The sequence below is a fragment of the Parasteatoda tepidariorum genome, chromosome 9, assembly GCF_982258835.1.
Source record: "Parasteatoda tepidariorum strain Cologne lab strain chromosome 9, Ptep-v5.0, whole genome shotgun sequence".
Taxonomy (NCBI): Eukaryota; Metazoa; Arthropoda; class Arachnida; order Araneae; family Theridiidae; genus Parasteatoda; species Parasteatoda tepidariorum.
The window spans coordinates 79,302,419-79,325,294 of NC_141763.1; the positions used below are offsets into that span (position 1 = coordinate 79,302,419).

The 22,876-nt window shown below is 31.0% G+C and overlaps 1 protein-coding gene across 4 annotated transcripts in view; it reads left to right on the plus strand.

The window, feature by feature from the left end:
• Window positions 1-22,876, plus strand: part of LOC107450710 (uncharacterized) — a 53,404-nt gene that overhangs the window by 24,590 nt on the left and 5,938 nt on the right. For 3 of the 4 annotated variants that reach the window (XM_016066566.4, XM_016066568.4, XM_016066569.4), the window contains exons 3-4: window positions 20,445-20,676; window positions 22,705-22,848. In XM_016066566.4, the coding sequence (XP_015922052.1) occupies window positions 20,445-20,676; window positions 22,705-22,848 (376 nt within the window). Of the gene's footprint in view, window positions 1-8,695; window positions 9,158-20,444; window positions 20,677-22,704; window positions 22,849-22,876 lie in introns of those variants that run through there. The other variant, XM_016066570.4, reaches the window with a different exon arrangement.

The window sequence follows — 22,876 nt, forward strand, 5'->3', positions numbered from 1 at the left end:
ATATATTTCCTTTTAAAATGCATAATATATTGTGCATCATATATTTATCCGGGAGATTGGTGCAGCTAAAAATAGTTATTTTTGTTTTTAGGATTATCTAAATCCAGTTGAAGATAAATTGCTGCAATTATTTCTTGTAATAACCATCATGCTGTAGTCTGAAAACAGAATTAACAAATGACATTGCAAACATTTCAGTTCGAAATGTTTGAAATACAGCAGTTTTATACATTTTTTTGTATCGCTTCTGACTGGAAAACTATTTAATTAAAATTACTACAGCTTGTCAGATCCTTCCAACTGAAATATTTTCGCTTTGTTGATTTTGCCTCCAGACAACAAATGGAAATGCTAATTACTTTCAAAATAATGCAGTAAATGGAAAGTAAATAGAAGTTGATTACTTGTTGGTTACTTTGTTTTATAACTTTCTGAATTAACAGCACCATCTATTGATGAACAATTTTGCTAATTGCGAAACTTGGTAAGAATTAAATGTCTGCTTTCTTAAAAAGAATGCATCGAACCATACATTTCTATCTCTTTCTTTTTTTCAGATTATGATGGATTTTATTTTGGGTGGGTTATTTTTGTGACACCTAGATTTACTCAAAATATTCCTAACAAAATCATTTCATATCTATCACCAGAGCGTTGTTAAGCCTATTTGCAATTTTAACTCTACTTTATTTTATGAATTAAAAAAAATAAAGGTATTAAATAATCGGCATGTACTAAATTCACTTCACTTACTGTGCATAACTTTCTTTATAACATCAATTGTCAGAAATCAATAAACAAGATAACAAATCGATTCACAATTCTCGACACATAACTTACCGACACTATCTTGTGTTTCAACACATACATAATCACATACCACTACACACATACAACTACATAAGATGGATCAGAAAACATCAAAACCAGTTTAACTGCCATATGAAATGTGGAACGTTGTATTCATATTATTAACAGTGAGGAAAATCGTTAATTGACTCCTTACTCCTAATACGGTAAAACTACTAGAATTTTATCCGCACCAACTATGCCCACTTTATGAAGCAGCCAGAATGCTATAGCTCCTTGCAAGGTACATACTCCAGGTGAGCTGGCTATTCTGTCAATCTCACGGCCGGATAAACGGTGGTTGGAATCCCAGCGTTGACTCCACGATATTTCTCCAACCCTTTAAGACATAAAAGGTTTTAAGTATCCTGCACTACTCACTCAGTGACCTGGACTGTAAAAATACGAAACTCTTATTCACGCATTAACTATCTCAGAACTGTTTAACACAAAAACTCTAATGTTTTCCATTTCTCATAATAAATAGCATAACTAGTTAAACTAATAAAGCCATATTCCATGTATTATTCGACAAAACACAACTCAACCATAACCCAACTCTATTGTCTATTATCTAACGAAACATCAACATAATCTAACTTAATTTTTAGTTCAATTTCATTTTTACTTATTAGAAACCATGATAGTTGCAAATGGCTACAAACCTTATAGTTTTATATTTGTGGTTTGTTAACCATTCCAGTTGTAAACGGTTTCAAAGCCTTAAAGGTAAAAGAAAGTTCGTAACCGTAAACTTCACGGTTAACAGGATGGACAGGCTGCTATCAATATTTTTAGAATTTTAATGCATTTGATTGAGTTAATCTTGGGATAAATTTGCATTATTTAAGTATCTAAATCAAAATTTATCGCATAGCTTTAAATAAATGTGTATCAAAAAGACTTCTGAAAAAATTTAAAGGAAGCATTACAAAGCAATAGTTTTATCAAATAAAGAAAATCATTAAATTTAAATACATTCACAGCTATTTGAAATACTTCTATTGAATTCATAAACAAAACCTGAGCAGCATTAACGAAAACTGATGGCGCACGTCTATTTTAATGATCGTCTATGAAAATATTAACTAAAAAAACTTAGTTGTGGTTTAAAAAATGAATAAATAAAATCATCTTTGATAAATTGAACTTTTTCCGAGCATTAATGCCATGCTAAATTATCTGGAAAAGAATAATTTTAAAATATCTTGATTTATCTTGAAAATGTAGAATATTCAATAACAATGCAATTATTTCTGGTCTTAATCAATCAACATAAATCAAAGGTTTTAGAGGGAAAACTACCCGGAACAGTAGCCCAAGCAACGAGAGTTAATAATTTATTGATTATCAATTCTTTATGCATTATGAATAGGTTTATAAATATTTCTTGAAATAGAAATACACTGAGAATCCCATCGGGTTAAACGCATCTTATTTTATCATTTATCATTTTTTGCGCAACGCAACAGCCTTTCAAACAAGTAACTAAACTATTTGTTTGATTATATTATCAGTATTTTCCAATAAAGCAGAAACTATTGGGAAAATAACGCTTTGTACAAGAGTAATTTATTTTTTAACTATGAAAAAAATACTTCAACGATTTTTAATACATAAAATTACTATAAATCACTGATTTATTTAACATTTCAACATGCTATGCTTTTTTCAGAAAGATTGTTTGATTTTTTTTCAAATAAAAATTAAACATTATGTTCCTCTTATATTCTAAAGCTGTTAAAAATAATAAGACAGAATACATAAATTCATATTTTTAGAGAAAAATTGCTTTGCTTTTTTCAAAAAACTTTTATCATCAATTTATCATTTCATAAGACTACTCCACATATTGAAAAATGAATTACTGCTTCGAAATGTTTGAGGAATAAAATACATAATAATAATCAAAATGATATTATACTTCAAACAATAATTATAATATTTAATATTAATTAAAATATTAATTATCATATTTACTATTAATTATACTATTAATTATAGTATTTAATATTAATTATAATATTAATTATAATATCTAATATTAATTAAATTAATATAATGTTCAATATATATTAGTGACTGTTTTATAGAAGAGCTAACACAAAAACAAAACTATTTAATCATAGTGAAAAAAAACTTTTTTTTTACTGGCAACACCGATATATATTTAATATTAAAGTGAAACACTACAATTTTATCAGATGAAAATTACAACTAGAATTAAATTACACCAGTATAAAGCTGAATATTGTACCACTGCAAAATTCAATAATTTTTGACGGTGATTAGTACAGTTTTTGTTTGGATTCCAAATAAATACAGGGCTGTTGAATTGTCGGTACTCAGGGACTCATAACATCGTTCCACTGCACATACCGCTCATAAATTACTTCACTATAAAACTGAATAATATGCCATTACAAAATCTAGTAATGTTTGATGTTGATTATTACACTTTTTGTTTGGATTCCAAATAAACACGGGGCTGTTAAAATTAACAGTACACGGAGGCTAATTTTTATAACATCGGTAATACTGAGCGAATTGAAATTTCAGATATATGTTCTTTAGATCATGTGACCGAGGTTTTCATCGGTAGTCAATAGACGCGTCTAAGATAAAAACAGTATCCAAATAAGTAGCTTCTGTAATTGTGCATAAAAAGTGATGCGTATTGTTCACTTGTTAGGAATTTGCCTCAAAGCAAGGAAGAACACACATTGCTTCTAAAACACTCGTGATATATAAGTTAAAAACGTGAAAAATGTTTCTACAAATTAAAAACGTGATGCAAAAGTTAAAAAAAAAAACGGTTTTTTGTAAACACTGGAACGAAGAAAACGTGAGACAAAGCCGGAAATTAGGGAGGAAGTTGCAATTGCAACAACTGAAGAACCTGCTGCCGGGATAGCCTGGTCGGTAGGGCGCTGGGCCCTACCGACCAGGCTGTCCGACCAGGGCTGTCCGAGAGTTCGTAGGTTCAAACCCCGAAGACTCCCCGTGTAGTTGGTGACTGATGCACGTTAAATTTGTCGAGTCGCAAAAGTTCTCCATGTTCCCATAACAAATCAATACCTCTGGGGGTACTGGATTGAAGATCGATCGTTCTCTGATTCTGCTCACTGTAAAAAATTCAGGATCAAATTATGGTATGCCGGTACTTTTACCATAAAATCCATTTTACCGGAACATGTTATGGAACAAAAAATTTGATAAACTGTAAGTTTTGTAGCAATAATTACAGTAAAATCACTGAATCACTCTAATTAAATGTTACTGTAAGAGTTACGGTATAATATTTTACAGTAAAAATGGATTTTACGGATGAAGCCACCAAAGTGCCGGCGTTTTATACCGTAATTTGATCTGGAATTTTTTGCAGTGCAGGAGGAACAGTTTCTCATGTGCTAAGACGTATAAAGAATGTGATTCATACTCACTTGTCTAATGAACTTGTCATTTCACTTACTTTTATACTTTTCTGATTTTTTTTCTAGAAAGGTCACCAGAAGTAAACCCTCAAGACCTCTGATTGTAGGATTATCTTAAAGATCACATTTATCAGCCACGTGTTACTAATAAAACATATTTAAAAACCAGCATCATCCAACATGCCCACCTACATTCTTTATGATAAGTTACATGCGGTCGTCGATACTGATGTTTAGCATATTTATTCTGAGCGACGAATTGTGCACATAGATGTGTAAAGAAATTAAATGATCTGTTTTTCTTTGATATTTGTGCTGATATCTTTTTTACTTCACTGCATCACCACCCACTGGCAAAATTTCGAATTATTTTTTTAAGACTTATTTTGTCAGTGTATATCTGCAGTTTCATTAGAATCCCTTCGGTAAAGCCGAAGCTATGAGCTTCTGACTAGCATCAGTTTAATTTCAACCAACTATTATGTTCTTAAGAGCAACAACGATTCCCTCCAGCCGAAGACTCCCCGCGTACAAAATGGTGACTGGTGCAAGTCTGTCAAGGTCAGAAAGTCCTCCAAGTTCCCATTATAAATCAATACCCGGTTAACCTCATTGGAAGGCGAACACTCTAATTTCTGAGTCATCATGGCTCTGCGGATGGATGATGTGTGAATGCGTCCTCCTTGTAAAACGGGATTTGACGTATGTATGTTGTCTGCGGATCATCCTCAGGGATATTTTCCAGAGCGTCGCCAATAACCCATTGTGCAACTCTAGTGCGACGTAAATAATAGAATTAGTACCAGTATGATAATTATAAGTAGCTGTCTTGGCGGTTATTTTTTTTAACCATTTCAGAAAAACTTTATTTCTTCACTTTAATAAGATGTCAAAATTTAAATCTAAAAATAATTTATACCTTTCTTTCAAGCATTGTTACGAAAACGTAGAAATAACGAAAGAACATAAATTTCATTTTATGCGACTTTTAGTATGTCTTGGACGCCGTTTCATTTTCCGTTTTTCTTTCTTTCTGTATAGAGTTTCTTTTTTAATACCTGTCGTTTAGTTTTGATTTTAAATTCTTTTTCGGATAGTTTGACGTAGTATCAAACAGCTTTCTTTGCATTTTTTTTCTTTCCAATTGTTTGACAGTAAAATATATATTTTAAATCTTTCTGTAATATAATATAAAATGAAATCTATTATCTGATTTCATTTACATTTTAGATTTTAACATTTATAATTATGTTGCACTTTTATGTGTACATACTAAAATAATTTAAGGAGCATTTATCATTATTAAATTAAATAATAAAAAAAAAGTAAAATATTATTCAAAATATTATTATTGCATAAAAATGTAATTGCATTATTATTATTTCATAACATTTAACGTTGATATCAACATTGATAATTATGTTGCATTGTTATGCGTATATACTAAAATAATTTAAGGAGCATTTATCATTATTAAATTAAATAATAAAAAATGCTAAAGAATTATTAAGAATATTATTTTCGCATGAAACTATAAGTGCATAAATTATAATTGAATTATTATTATTGCATAAATTATAATTGCAATATTATTATTGCATAACATTGCCTTGCGATTAACTAGTTTAATAGAGGAAAAAAATTATGTTCGGTTAACGCAGTTCATCTTACAGATATGGCGTTAACACTCGTTTGACCTTTTTTAAATTTTCGAGGAAAACAAAATCGGCAGAAAAAAATATTTATTCATATAAAGTTCAACTTTATGTTAAATTTTGTAACTTAATTTGTATTTTACACTAAAACATATTCTAAATTGACTCTTCAAATCATGAAGAATAGCTCTTTGTACTTAATCCAATAGTTAGGTAAGAAATTCGACGTAGCATTTTATTTATTGGTTTAAATATTTATTTTTACATGTACTGTACGTTATTCAGTACGTTATTCAGTATTCTGAATAATTGGTTGCTTGCAAGTCGAGAAGAAGTAAAGTGATTATGTCTATGCCATGTACTTTAAATCAATTTAATTGGATACATATAAGGAACGTCACGAGAGTGTGTCAAACCTGATTGACTTCTGAATCGACAAAGACCAAGATTTCTCCACGATTACACGAATTATTTTCTTCCACATCAAATTGTGCTAGTAATACAATGACAAAAATGCGATTTATCATTCACACATAGAAAAAAATTCTAACAGATTACCTAACTAGGATAAAGACATTTCTGGTAAAAGAAGCATAACTCTAGTAATTGAATCAAATTATATGGTATTTAAACCATTTATTTGGTAATTTTACTATTTGCTATCGTAACGATTAACCAGAAATTTTGATTTTCAAAATTATAGTTCTGATTACCATTCTTTTAGAAACAAATACATAATTGAAAAGTAAATATTATCAAATGTTGTTGTTGTTGTTGTCTTGTCCAGTAATGCAAAGAAAATTAAATTTGTCCAAAAGCATCTAAAACAGCTTTGGCAACATCAATAATCTCTATGGAATAGAGGAGTTGCTTCGGGGGATCCAGATGGATCCTGACGAGCTTCGCCAGTATGGCAATCCAAAATTCTAACGGAGTTTTGGTATTCTCGGACTCTCGCTCTGATCTCCAGGATATTTTAAGAGGAGACTCTCAACTCACCCAAGATATCATCCTTCTCTTAAACCAAATAACCGCGGCCCAAAGAACTTGTATCCTTCAATGGATACCAGCACACGTCGATATCGATGGTAATTAGAAAGCTGATATCCTGGCCAATGATGCCCGAGATAACTCTCAATTTTCCAACAGCCTGATCCTAACTGATGCTGATGCCATAGCCAGCCGCAGACTACTTTCTACTACCTCTCTGAAGCACACCATCCCTGACCTAAACTGTGATCGAAGCTACAGAAGTTGTCCTCACTGCATCGACACCGAACTCTCTCCCGACCATATCTTTGAATATTATCAAATAAATAGTTTTTCAGACCTTGCTGGGCCGGTATAGCTCGGCTTTTAGGGCGTTTGGATATTGTCCAAGGGGTTGTTGGTTTGATCTCCACCGGCCGAAGACTACCCATGCACAAAATGGTGAATGATGCACGCTAAATCGATCAGAATCACAATGTCCTTCAAGCTCCCAAAACAAAACAATACCTCAGGGGGTACTGAATTGGAGATTGATCATTCTTTAGCTCAGGTAAAAATTACAAACTGCAGAGGGATGATGTATGGATATGTCCTCCTTGTAAAACGGGTTGTAACCCATGTATTCTGTCTGAAGATCATCATAGGGGACGTTCCAATTTCCCACCAGGGATGTTTCCTGGGATATTTTTCAGTTTCCCACAGTTTTTTTTTCGCTGGCAAAAAAATGGGAACATGTATTCGACTGCGATCTGTACCACAAAAGTTTCATACATCGTTTTAAATTTAAGCTAAGAACTCATACAGATGACAAGAAAAGAAAAAACGCAATAAAAAAAATCGCAAATAAGAATTTAATGCACGAGAAAGTCCTTATTAGAATCTGATGAACCGCTATTGAGGAGAGCGAGACTACAAATATCAAAATATGTTTGATTACAGGAAGAAATCTGAGAGGGGGTAATAAGCTATAATCAGAAACTCCTCCAAAATTTCAATGTTTTAAGCCCACCTTTCACACAAATTATTTGATAGATTTTCATAGAATTTTTGTCTTTTTAAGTCTCATTTGGCTGTCAATCTGGTACCCAAATTTTCATTGATTTTTTCTAGCTTAAAAATTAATTTTCTATCTCCTATATGTAAATTATGGAATTTTTTTATAAAGATTATAGACAAAATATTAAGTACACGCTTACTAAACACTCACACTCGGTATGTCGTAGTGCGACAATTTGGAAACATTGCCGATTACCGTTAATCCGAAACTTTGCCAAGGCCATGACTGAAAATTAAAGTCGTCGCATAATCGGAGGACCTTTTCGAGTCAAATTTTTAACTGTGTAAGCAATAAACTCTGAGTCAATTATTCATATTAAATAGCGACTATAAAAAAAAGAAATTACATGTGTTTTATTTTTCAATCAAAAGTAATGATGCAATATCATTTAATAACTTGAAATAATGATACAATATCATTCCTGTTTAGTTCTCGTCATCTATTTGCCAAATATCGTATTCATAACAACAGCAATTAAATTGAATAGAATTGGTAATAGGTGCAATGGAACAATGTCCTAAAAAGCAACAACAACTGCAATGATATTGAAACCTGTGTCAGGATTTTTTTTAGTGCGTGTTTTAACCTGTGTTAAATAATCAGTGCGTCGCCTGATTAGGCATCGAAGAATAGGATACGTTTTAATGTACCAGCTTATATTATCAAGGAAATTAAAAAGCGATCAGATTAAAAGTCCTTCAAAATTCCTTTTTTTTTAATGAAAAAAAGAAGACTTACCTTATCCTTAAGTTAAGTACTAACTAAATGTCAATGTTATTTTTATCAAATTCTTTTGTAAACGAAATTGACGATTAGTGAATACTTTCATAAATCGTTAAAATTACCGATTGCAACTTAGCACGCATATTTGTCGGAACTCATAAAATAAATGTCATCTCTCCAGCGCAATTATGACAAGCAAACAATGCATCTTTTCAAGGCTATTTGTCTTTATGAAAGTCGGTCTGTGGATTTTATATATTTGGTCGATGACAGCTGAGATCTAACATTTCATTCATTGTCCAAAAATATTCATTAGGCGTTACACAAAAATGAGTTCTGATATCTATTAACTAAAATGCAAACTGCATTTTTATTTTTCATTTATTCAGTGAAGCATTGATGAACACACTTTTCTGTGTAAATATCAATTCCAGATTTACAGTATGAATGTAAGTAAAAAAATTTTTTTGCGTATTAGTGTCTAAGTGTTTGTTTATGTAAAGAACTAAAAACTTCGTCATAAAAATTGATAACTTATTATGGGACCTGGAGCAACATGATGGTAAGCTCCATTTTCAAGTTGTTAAGAAAGATTTTTTTATGAATTATACCACAATTTCTATTTAGATAACAAAATGTTTTGTTTATAGGGAGAAATCTTTTTTTGTGTATAAGTGTCTGTGTCAACTCAAAACTTCGTAATCCAAATTAATTACTTATTAAATTATTTCGGGCAATGTGATAGTAAGCTCCATTTTCAAATGTTTAAGAAAACATTTTCAAATTAATGCTTCAGTGAAAAATATCACAATTTCTATTTAAGTGATAAAATGTTTTGCTTACAGGGATAAATTCCGAGAACTTGTACAGTACCTGTTTAGAAACAATAGTAGAAACAGTTTGATGTAAAATTATAATCTTTAAAACAATATGTGGTTTATCGTAACGTTTTTGCTCCAAGCTTTTCAATTCATACATTCAATTCTATTAAATTCATTGTAAATAACGACTTGAAAATTTTTAAATCTGTTAAAAATATAAATTGCGTATTTTAAACACAAATGTAAAAAATTACAAAAATATTTTTTTTATTCTTAAAATTAATATTTAAACAGTTTTAATTGTTAATTTCCTAATTATATGATGATAAGCACCATTTTCAAATTATTAAGAAAAGATTTTCTTACGAATGTATCAGTGAAAGATATCACATTACCTATTTCGGCAATACAATGTTTTGTATATAGTAGAAATTTTGAAACCGTGTACAGTACCTGGTTAAAAACAATACTAGGAACATTTAGATTTAAAATTATGATCATCTTTGAAACAATTTGTGGTTTTATCATTGTCGCATTTTGATATTGAAAAATAATAATGAAATTTAATATTGACCTAAAGAATGCTTTGTTAAAATTGGACAAATCACTATGACGGAAGATGAAACTAAAACTCTCAAATACTATTAGATTCCCGATAGAGCAGAGATGAAAGGCAAACATTAACACACTGAATTTCATCAGACAATCAAAATGTGGTGTTTTAATCTAGATTTCTTCAATAGAAATCCGTCATATTTCGCTGACATTTCTTTCTTACTTTTTTGTCTAGCTTAAACATTAATTTTAAAATCTTATTCATTTTTAGGCAAAGATTCTTAAAATACATTATCAGTATTATCCAGTATTTCGAAGCAGATTATTTCAAACTATATCGAAAATCTAAGTTATATATTAATGCGAAATTTTTAAGTCAGAACTTTTATATCGAGTATGTATTTTCTCTATATATTGTCTTATGTTATTGTACAAACTATTCAATAAAATTAAATATAATTTAACAAAACTTCAAGTGTATTGTTTAAATAGTGATATAAAACGCGAACTTCTTTTGAAGAAAAAAATTTTGCATTAAAAAATAAAATATCAAAAAAATTTTAAAAATGTAATGGTAATTACAGAAAAGAAAAGTATAAAATATTCTGATATTTAAATATCATATCAAAGAAGAAAACGCCTTCAAAAGAAGTTTTAAAATACACAAATGATCTTGAAAAGCATTTCATCATCAAGGAAATAAAAATCTTTAATATCCTTTTAAACCGTTAAGATGACGCTTCAAACCCTAAGAAGTATTGTATTATGAATTGCTATTTGGTAAAAAATCATTTCGCGTGTCTAAGAAATGACTAGAATAACACGGCATTGGTATTATCAGAGAAAGATTGCGTGTTTTTACTATTGATAATGTCTTTTGAACATTGCTTAAAAAATACGCATATCCTAATTTTTATATAAAAAAAATTATATTTTAAGTAGTCAATTAAATTACAATATAAAACTCAAAAATTAAAGCCACTGATTATGGAACACAATATGAAAATATTAAAAATCCTTTAACTCGAAAATAATGATATTATTAAAAATCGTTATCGTTAAATATTAAATATCGTTAGGCAAGTAGGGGAGAGTTGGATAAAACGGGATACCATTATTGTTTTTATCTACTACGGAATATCTGTTTAGGAAAACAATACATTATTTTTTTTTGTAGCTACAACATTTATTGAAGCACACAAAAAACATATTTTCAACTAATTTTAATGACAGCGAAATAGGAAAAAAAATTCGTTTCCAAACTCTTACATATCCCGTTTTAGCATACCTGGGTTGGATAAAACGGGATAGGGTTTACAATGTTTAATTTTTTGCATATATATAAAGATAAAATAATAAATAATGCAAATATATAAATAATTGTTTATGTATAATAATTGTTTATGTATAAAAAAGTTTTTATCAGAGAAATACATTACAATTAGTTCTAAAGAAAGATGTGAAATCCTAGAGTCGAAAATAAAATGCTTAATAGTGAACGTTAATAAACAAATTTTGCATTACTATATAAAGAGACTAAATTATTCAAAAAATATCCATAGTTAATATAAATAAGTTGTTTAAAAAGCCTAGGCCTACATTAATATATGGCTATTTTAAAATGTAATAGTCCAATAAATAAATAGGTCGATAAAACGGAACATGAAAAACTTTATCCCGTTTTATCCAACTCACAAGGGTCCCGTTTTGTCCGACTCCGTCACTTTTTGAAACAAACATGGTTGCTGCGTAAATGTGAAAAGAAAATTAGATAGACTGCACATAAAAATATTGGTAAATAAATGGTTAATTAAACTTAATACTCACCGGAATTTTATTCCCATATATGTAGGCAGTACAATGTAAAAAACAACGCACGTAAATGTAGAAAATGGCAAAAAAATAGAGTAAAAAAATTCTGAGACCTACAACTTTCTATCAAATAGTGATCTCAAGGCGGGACGCACCGAGAATGATATAATCACTGTCGAATAACACGTTTCTGTCGTTGTCCACTGGATAGCTGCAATAGTCTGGTCCCTAGGCGACGTATCCCGTTTTGTCCGACTATCCCGTTTTATCCAACTCTCCCCTACTATACTCTACTCATTTGTTGATTTTCAAACAACTTTTTGCCTATTTACTACCCTAGATGTGTGATTGCCAAAACTTCGAAATCTCTATTTAGTGTAAATTTCTTACCTGAGAAAAAATGAAAGGACAACGATGTCTTGTAGTGAAACTATGCAGTATAATAGTTTAGTATAAAAGTTGTTTTTAAACAGTGAACAATAAAAAAAAAAGATATAACTCTGAAGCAACTTTCTAACTATCGGATTTTTCGTACTAAAAACATATATCTTAAGGTTCCAAAGAGCTGACCTCCAATATTCTAATTTTAATTTATACTTAGTATAAATTAAATTACGGAATTAAACACAAAAACGCGATTTCTCGGAATAAGCATATTATTTTTCCGATGAATTTAGATTTTCATAAAAAAGTTATAGTTTGGTATAACAAGTTGCTTTTAAACAGTTAGCAATAAAAAAAATATATAACTCTGAAGTAACTTTCTAATAATCGGGTTTTCCCGCACAAAATCATACATCCTAAGATACCAAAGAGCTGACTTCAAATATACTAATTAATTCATACTTCGTATTAATTAAATTGCGGAATGAAACACAAAAACGTTCTTTCTCTGAATAAACATATTCTTTTTTCGAGGGATTTAGATTTTGATCATCAAAATAATGAAAAGTAGCTGCAATTTGTCTGGTGCAAGCTTAATCAAGAGGACGGTTGAAAGTGTGGGCACCTTAATGTTAATTTTACTTTTTTGCGTTTTTAACTATGTATCTGAAAAATAGTTGCACATATCAAAAAACTCCTGCACCCCTTCAAGGAAAAGCTCCGAATTCCGTGAAATTATCCATACATTTTTATGAAAAATTCATTTCCAATAATTATTTATTTTTATATTTAATTTAGTAATTGTGGGAAAACTTTTTAATTTTAAGATATACAACGTTTTACATTCTAAATGAAAACATAAAAAATTTAAAACCAAATCAGTCGAATGGTTTGAAAATTATAAGATATCAAAAACTCGTATTTTTAACAATTCATATTTCATGAACTTATTCAACTGTTTCCGTTGAAATTTTGTATTCTATCATTTAAAATTACATACTTTAAAACTGTACAAACATTTGCTTGCCATGCAATTCAAACTTATTTCGACTATTATTAAACAAAAAATAAAAATAATTATTAAAAATTATTACTCCATAAAAAATTTTGGGTAAACAAATTTCATAAACAGGTGGTAGAATTTTTGAATAGTTGTGAATTAAAAAGCAAAAAGTAAATTTAACATTAAAGGATCCAAACTTTGAACAGCTTTCCTAACTATAATGGGACCCTATCTGGAATAACAGTCAGCATAATTCAAGCGCTCTAAAATAAGCGCATATTTTCAAGACTTGCTAGACATGAATGAGAAGAAGCAAAAGTGACGATAAATTTCAAATCACTTTTGTTTCTTCTCAATCACAATAGGCAAGTCTTAAAAATTGGCCTCCAGTTGAAAGCTTGAAACATGTCGACTGCCTTTCGATTTGCGTATTTTTGAAACGGACAGCAAGTTTTCAAGCAAGTTGAAACAGATTAACTTGAATGCCCACAGATGGCGCTCGAATCGCATTAATGTTTTTTTTTCTTTTCTGTTTTAGTTTGATTTCTATAGCTTCGATGAAAGAAGATCGTTTTTTATGTTAAGTCCGCGTCCTCTCATTAAAATTGTTTAATTATTAGAATTCGTTTTCTTTTGAACACAAGCGAATCAGATTTGCGAGCGAAGTCTGGTAAATAGATAAGATCCAGGTAAGAGAGAAAATTAGAATTATTTCTACTATACCTTTTTCATGGTGCCGAAAACACCGAGACTATTACTGTTTATTACTTGTTGTTTATAAGAATTTGAAAACGAAAATGACGGATGAAGCGAAACTAAAAACGAGAAGAGGCGGTTTAAGAACAAGTGCCACTAAACTCATGACTAAAATTGACGAAGCTTTAGAAAATTCGAATTTAGAATATTTAGAAGTAGCACTTGTACAGTTAAAAGAAAAACAAATGATTGAACTAGATAAACTCATTATTGATAAAATCGAAGACTGTAAACAAATAACAGCAGAAGTTGAATCATCTGAAGAATGTAGAGATAAAATTATTCTCTATAAGTTTAAAATTGAGAAAATTCTCAAAAAGACTGCAATCGAAAAAGAAACTGTTAGCGTCGAAAGCTCAAATACAACTGTTAGTGACTTATTCCAAAATTCAAAAGCTCAAATTAAAATTAAATTACCTAAGATTTACATTGAAAAATTTGAAGGCAATCATGAAAACTTTCAGGAATTTTGGTCTCAGTTTAGGAACGCGATTCATAATAATCAAAATTTGAATAAAATCGACAAATTCACATACTTAAAAAGTTTACTGAAATCAAAAGCACAAATCGCGATACAGGGTTTGACATTGTCTGAGAAAAACTACGATATTGCAATTAATATTCTTGAAGAGCGATACGGCAAAAAATAAATTTTGATTAGATCACATATTAATAGCGCTCCGCGAATTATACGATACGTGTGAAATTCAAATACGTATTTTAGAATCACTTGGCATCGAACTTGAAAGTTACGGTAATTGACTTTTCCCAATTATAACTAAATTAATACTTGATAGTTTAATTTTAAATTATAATCGCGAATATAAAAACGAAACAGATTCATGGAACGTAACAAAATTGTTAGAGTATTTAAAATCCGAAATCGAAATAAGATAAAGAACATTTTCATTTCAGAAAAAAGAATCTAATTCTTTTCAGGGTTATTCTAAAAATAGAAATGAAAGAGAATTTTCTGGTTTTGAAAATAATAAATTCCCAAAATTGAGATACGATAGGAATGTGAGTGCTGCTGCTTTAAATGTTATTAGCAATGAAAATAAATGTGTATTATTTTCTAATGATCATAAAAATGATGAATGTAAATTAAGTGTTGCCGAAAAGAAACAATGTTTATTACGTCAAGGTAGGTGTTTTAATTGTCTAGAAAAATTTCATATTGTCAGGCGATGTGTTAAGAAACCTGCTTGTACTATTTGTAGTAAAAAACATAATGATAAACTTTTAGAATCAAAACCCGAAGTCCCCCAAAATGAAACTATTGTGTCTTCTGTTGCAGAAAGTAAAAATTCGAGCAGTAATATTTTACTCCAAACCGCGACGGTATTAGCAGAAAATAAAAACAAACGAGCTGAAATACGTATCTTATTTGATTTAGGTAGTCAAAAATCATTTGTCGAATCGGATCTTTTTAATCAGTTAAAATTAAAAACGATAGGGAAATAAACTGTAAAAATATATCCTTTTGGTTCGATAGAACCCCAGGAAGAAACAATAGATCGTGTTTTAGTAAATTTAAGAAATATTCATGATCCTACGAAAAGGATGCAATTAGAAGCGTTAACTACCCACGCTATTAGCAATGCAGTTATTCATCGGCCAGAGAGAGAAATAAGAAATTTATGCTGCGTAAACAATTTAACACTCGCAGATGAATCACCGTGGGAACGAAGTGAAAGTTCTTGCGTCAGACTACTGATTGGCGCCGACAATTATTGGAATAATTATTTCTGGTTATATATACAGGATTCCACATACTTCTCTGGTTGCAATGGATAGTCTTTTCGGATGGGTCTTGAGCGGTTCATCTTATTTAGAAAACAAAACAAAAAGTGAAAGCGAGAGAAAATGATGAAAGTAGTCGTAGATTCTTCGAGTGAAGAAAATTCAGATTTAATTCTGCAAAATTTTTGGAAATTGGACGTATTGGGTATCGAAAACGAAAAAAGGGATTTGTCTAATAATGATGGGGAATTTATCTTACAGGATTTTGAGAAAAATATAAAATTTCAGAACAATAGATACGTGGTAAAATTACCGTGGAATGAAAATGCTGAAAATTTAGAAAATAATTATAAAATCGCGAAATACCGCTTAGAAAGTTAAGAGATTTGATAAAGATAAGGAATTTTACGATCGTTATAGGGATGTATTATCGAAGCAAATTTGCGAGGGGATAGTGGAACCCGTTGAAATAAATGAAAAGGGTGAAACGAATATGGATAGAGAATATTATATGCCTCATCATGCCGTCATACGTGATGATAAAACTACAACGAAGTTAAGAATAGTTTATGACGCCTCATCCCACTCGCAAAATAAATTATCATTGAACGATTGTTTACATTACGGGCCGAATCTGAATCCCGACTCTTTCAGATTACTTTTAGATTTCCGAAGCAAATCATTCGCGTTAACTGCCGATATAGAGCAAAGTTTTTTGCAGATATTGTTAGATGAAAGAGATAGAAATGCAGTTAGATTCTTATGGTTCGAGGACAATTTTGAAAGTAAAGAGAAGTTAAAAATTAAAATTTTTCGAATGACGCGTGTGTTATTTGGTGCTACTAAAAGTCCATTTTTGTTGGCTGCAACTCTCAAATATCATGTAAGTAAGTACGAACGTAAATATCCGTTAGCATATAAAATTTTAAATTCTAAATTGTATGTTGATGATTTGATTTTTGGATTAAATAACGAAAACCAATGCCTTTTAATTTATAAGGAAATAAAAGAAATTTTACGTGAAGGTGGATTTAATATACGTAAATGGAAAACAAATTCGGAATCTCTTCAGATAAAACTAGATCAGTCCGTAAATTGCAACGAAAATTCAAATGAATCTTCTAAGGTGTTAGGTTACATTTGGAATTCGAAAGATGATACGCTAAAATTAGAATGCAAGTTTGCTGAATTAAGTAACAAATTTAATCCTTTAACTAAAAGATTAATTTTAAAATTTGCATCGAAAATATTTGATCATCTTGGATTTATTAATCCCTTTACGCTGAGACCAAAGATTCTTCTTCAGAATATTTGGGAACAAAAATTCAAGTGGGATGATCCTATACCATTAGATATAACGAAAGACTGGAACAAATGGTGTGATGAACTAAAAGACTCAAATAACTTTGAAATACCTAGATTTTATCTGAAGAATGCTAAAGAAAAGGGAAATTTTCAATTTCATTGTTTCGTTGACTCGAGCAAACGAGCGTATGGTGCAGTCCTATATATTCGATATACAGACTATGGTGGACATTTTCGAACATCGTTAATTTGCTCTAAATCCAGAGTTGCCCCTCTTCGAAAGTTGACACTTCCGAGACTTGAATTACTCTCAGCTGTAATTGGAAGTCGATTATTTGAATATGTAAAGAAAAGCCTTTCATCTGTGACAGACTATTCCGTTCGATTCTGGACAGATTCGATGATAGTACTTCACTGGATTCGTGGAAAATCTAAAAGGCTGAAAACATTTGCCCAAAATCGTGTAACTGAAATTCGTTCAAAAACTGTCATTTCTTCATGGTCGCACTGTCCTGATGACGAAAATCCATCAGATCTGCTAACTCGTGGCGAATCCTTAGGAAATCTGCTTGACAAAGAATTGTGGTGGAGCGGCCCTCAATGGCTAATAAAAAGTGAAGATAATTGGCCTAAGGAAAATCAAGAGCTTGCAACTATCGATAATGAAGAGGTTGACAAGTCAGTAGTTCTTTCAATAGATTCAGAGATGGAGAAAATTATTAATATTGAAAGATTTGGAAATTTAACGAAAATTTTACGTATCACTGCCTGGATAAGAAGATTTATCTTTAATTTTAAAAATAGAGAAAACAGAAAAACCGGAACTATTAGTTGCGAAGAATTACAATCAGCAGAAGAATATTGGATAAAGACAACTCAAGAAAAGCATTTTAGAGAAGAATTAAAAGCACTAAAATGCAGAGAAAACATATCTTCGAAATCAATATTGAAAAACTTTTTTATTTCGTTAGACGAAAATAACATCATTCGCTTGCAGAGCAGACTTCGATATGCTGAAATTAGTCACAAAGAAGTATCTCCGATGCTACTGCCCAGTAGAAGTCACTTTACGAATCTTGTAATTCGCAGAAGTCATGAAAGATTAGGACATGCAGTAGTTGCCGATACATTAACAGACGTTCGAGAAACCTATTGGATTATTAAAGGAAGTCAAAGAATTAAGAGTATTATTTTCAACTGCAATCTTTGCAAGAAATTTCGAGCTAAGCCCTTTACCCAAGACGAAGCTCCTCTCCCTCCAGACCGTATTAAACAGGCTCATCCATTCGAAGTAACAGGAATTGACTATGCAGGTCCTCTTTATGTGAAGAGTATTAACGGAATGAAAAAAGCTTGCTTTTTACCTGCGCCGTCACCAGAGCCGTCCATCTTGAGCTCACTGAAGATCTGACTACAAAAACGTTCCTTTTGTATCCCGCAGAGGACTTTGTAGAAAACTGTATTCTGACAACGCAAAAACTTTCAAAAAAGCAAAAATTGAGATAAATTTATTGTGGAAATTTTTAAAGGACAAAGAAATTCAGAATTATTTTGCCACCAAAAACATAGAATGGAATTTCATCGTTGAAAGAGCTGCCTTGTGGGGCGGATTCTGGGAAAGACTGATAAAATCTACAAAAATTTGCCTTAGAAAAATATTGGGAAGAACATCTTTGACGTTTCCGGAATTAGAGACCTTAGTTATTGAAGTTGAAGCAATTATAAATTCCAGACCATAGACCTTTGTCTACAGTGATATTGAGGAACCTGAACCGCTTACACCTGGACATTTCCTCATAGGCAGAAGGCTTGTTGCTCTCCCACAGCTTCGACTCAATCAACTTCTAGCAAATCTAATCTAGAACAAGGATGGAAGCAAAAAAATTCCCTCTTAGAAAGATTATGGAAAAAATGGAAATATCGTATCTTCAAGAACAGTGTTTCCCAAACATATGACTTTTGTGTACCCTTTCTAAATTTTTCGTTACGCTGTGTACCACTAATAAAAAAAATTAATGTATTTTTTTAAAAATATGTTTACTTTTCTTTTTTGGTAAAAAATTCTACGTTAAGGATAAAAATTATATTTTATTAAAATAATCAAAATAAGTAGAATTTATTACAAACCTTCACTACAAAACAATTACACAAAACTTTGAAATCACAACTGATTGTAGATATTAACTGTTAACTCTGCAAAAAATAGTAAAAGAAAAATACGTAATCGTAAATTTTAATGACTGGCTTTGTTTTTAAATTAAATTTTTTGAAATTTTCGTCTGTTGCAAGATATTTCGCATAAGAACGCGTACCCCCGCTAAACTGTTCCCGTACCCCTGGGGGTACGCGTACCACACTTTGGGAAACACTGTTCTAGAACTAAGAACGGCCCACCAGTTAAAGAGACAGAAAGAAAATGTTTTGCCAACCAAAGACTCAACCGTCCTAGTGTACGACAAGAAACTTCCTCGACTCATGTGGAAAATGGGGATTGTCACCTGTGTCCATCCTGGACGTGATGGAAAGACTCGATCGTGCACAATTAGACTTTCTAATGGAACTAATTTAAAAAGACCAGTTCAACAACTATATCCTTGTGAACTTGGCTAAGAATCAAAAGGACCGAAAACTGTTTGTTCAATGGTCTTTTGGGGCCGGAGGATGAAACAGATTAACTTGAATGCCCACAGATGGCGCTCGAACTGAACGAACATTAATGTTTTTTTCTTTTCTGTTTTAGTTTGATTTCTATAGCTTCGATGAAAGAAGATCGTTTTTCATGTTAAGTCCATCCTCTCATTAAAATTGTTTAATTATTAGAATTCGTTTTCTTTTGAACACAAGCGAAGCAGATTTGCGAGCGAAGTCTGGTAAATAGATAAGATCCAGGTAAAAGAGATTAGAATTATTTCTACTATACCTTTTTCACAAGTAAGAGTCTCGAGATTAATAGAACTCTATTTTCAAGAATGCGGCTATTTAGTTGGCCATAAATCCAAATCTGCCAAAAAAAAAGAGGTTTGCTTATTTAGAGAAAGTAGGATTACCTGGGTAATTCGGTTACTGAAATATCACTAATTGATATTAATATATAGCTTAAAGGGTTCGCATAGTCAATGACTAAGAAGATTAAGTAAAGGGTTAATATAATTAATGACTTAAAGGGTTAGTCCTGAATAATAGCATATTCAGGGTTAACCTTTTAGGCGATTAAGATTAACACTAAGAAAATCTTACCATTAGAACAAAAGTTATTCAAGGTGATTTCTTTTATTCACTATGCATAGCATTTCTTTTTATGTATGTTTATATGTATCTTGTTATGTATCTAATACGCATTTCGTTTTCGATATCCAGCCTAAAGAGCAACCTAGAGAAACCCTTGAAGGCTACGCAGCAAAAGGGAAAGGCCTAAAAAGCTGGAATAGTTGGAGAGTTTTAATAGCAAGTTCTGTTGTCTTTTGCTTGATACTTCCTCCGTTTAAAATGTTTGCATTGTTCTATGTCGCTGTTATTGAACAATATGAAATCGAAAGGGACTTAGCAGCAATTCCGTTTGTGGTGTTAGCCATTGTAAGAGCCTTGTCAGGTAAGTATATATTTCTGCAAAAATAATTCTAAGCACTTTTAATCAGTATGTTAATCCTTGTAGATATTTCCGACATTACACGAAATTCTGCATCTTGTAGAATGCCGAAAATTGGTCGGCAGAACATGAATTAATTAATATTTCACATTATCTAGGCATTCTGTAGAAAGTCTAATGACTAACTTACATGTATATTATACAATGATTTGGAAAAATACATTAGAATTATCTTTTTCTTATTTTGCGTAAAGAGCCTAAATATTCTATACGATGACAAAGCAAAGTATGTAACATTTTTCATATTCCTTATTTTGTCTTATAAACCAAGTATTCTATATATAACATACCATCCGTCAGTCAGTATACCAAAAAGCAACAATAATATCATTTTTAAAAACATGAGCTCCAAAATTTAAGGGCTTTTTTTAAAGCCAATGAAGTTAAAATATCGGCAGCAAAAAAATAATTTGACAATTTTCATCCAGTCGGATACAACTAAAAGATTATACAGTTTCATAAATGGTGAAATTGGTTGATAACAAACTAATTAAATGATAATTGATAAAAGGAACTGATAAAAAAAATGAAATGCATTCAAAAGGTTTTCTCTAAGAAATAATTACCTGCCATTCAAATTACGGACGTGTCTTGTTCAAAACTAAATCAAATTGTTTTTTTATCTCATTTTCTTTTGCTGGTTACTTTTTCTGACAGTATATATATATATATATATATATATATATATATACTTCTATTTGAATGGCATAAAAGATACATGTATAAAATCAATATACCAAACGCAATTCCTTTGCTCAACAAAAAATCATTGATTTAAATTTTTGACTGACTTCTCACTGACTTTTGAAATAATCACTGTGCCCGCTAAAATGAATTTCTTAGAATCATTCCATATTTAAAAATATGCAAATAATTAGTTGATGACTTTTTTCCTGTTGTTTGTCAGTCCCTCATATTTAAATTCCGTTCCATACCATTCTCCATTCGTTTCTTAAACCATTACATATGTTTCGCCCGCAGTCGAATAATAGTTTCAATTCAGGCTTTCGAAATTAACCCACCTATTATATCGTCAATTCGGCCTTATCCGGTTCATACTTTTAAACATCGGCCACTCTTTTCCGCTATTCTCACGTTGAAATTCGAATGATTCGATGATATTTCTTTCATTTTAGGGCCTTGACAAAACTGATGATGATCTTCGTTTATATTCAAAACGCTACACATCTTTTAATTATTCCTATTACTGCCCGTTATATGACTTCCAACATTTTAGCACCAAAACAGTAATTTCAACTTACAATTTAAATATGCTTAAATTTTATTTTATATTTTATTTCAAAATCGGTAGTGAACAACCGACCCGATTCTGAGTTTACGACTATCAATGTTCAATTCCATAGCCTTGTAATTTTGAACTTCTGGATCATGCACTAGGACAAACTAACCTTCGTGGAGGACATTTTGATGGAACTAGCCACATCTGCTGCATGGAGAGGAAAACTGAGAAAACCTCCAACGGTTAGCCCAACGGCAAGGGTAATCTAACCCATGATCCATTTACCACTGAAGATATTTTACGTCAGCACTGTGGTCGGGAGATCTGGGAGCAGAGTTCGTCTTAACCAACCACTTCAGGGATTCGAATCTAGATTACCTCATTTGGAGGCGATTGCTCTATTCCCAGAGCCACTGCTGCTCAATTTGCTGACATTGTAGCAAGCTACCAATTTAAATCAAGTTTTAATTATTACGTAATTAATTGCACAATTAAATAAATAGCTTCTGTTGATTTTATTGCTACGCAATTAAACTCTATTTTCACTACCTAATCTCATCAGATCCTATGTTTTTGGCACAACATTTCTTAAAATTTCGTGCAAATGAATTCAACATTGCCGTTGATGCATACAATAAAATTTTTAAAAAAAACAACAATTTTATTTTGTAATATTTTCTGATATCAAACTGAAATGTGCATTGTACTAATTTTATATTTTTTATCATCAGGTCTTGCATTTGGAATCTTAGTGGAAAGATTTGGATTACAATGTATGGCCTTTGTGGGTTGCTCTCTAGCCGCAATTGGCGTCAGTACAAGCTACTTTGCACAAGGCTACATAATATTATCAGTAACTTTAGGCTTATTCTATGGTAATTTCCTATTTTTAAAATTTAACTT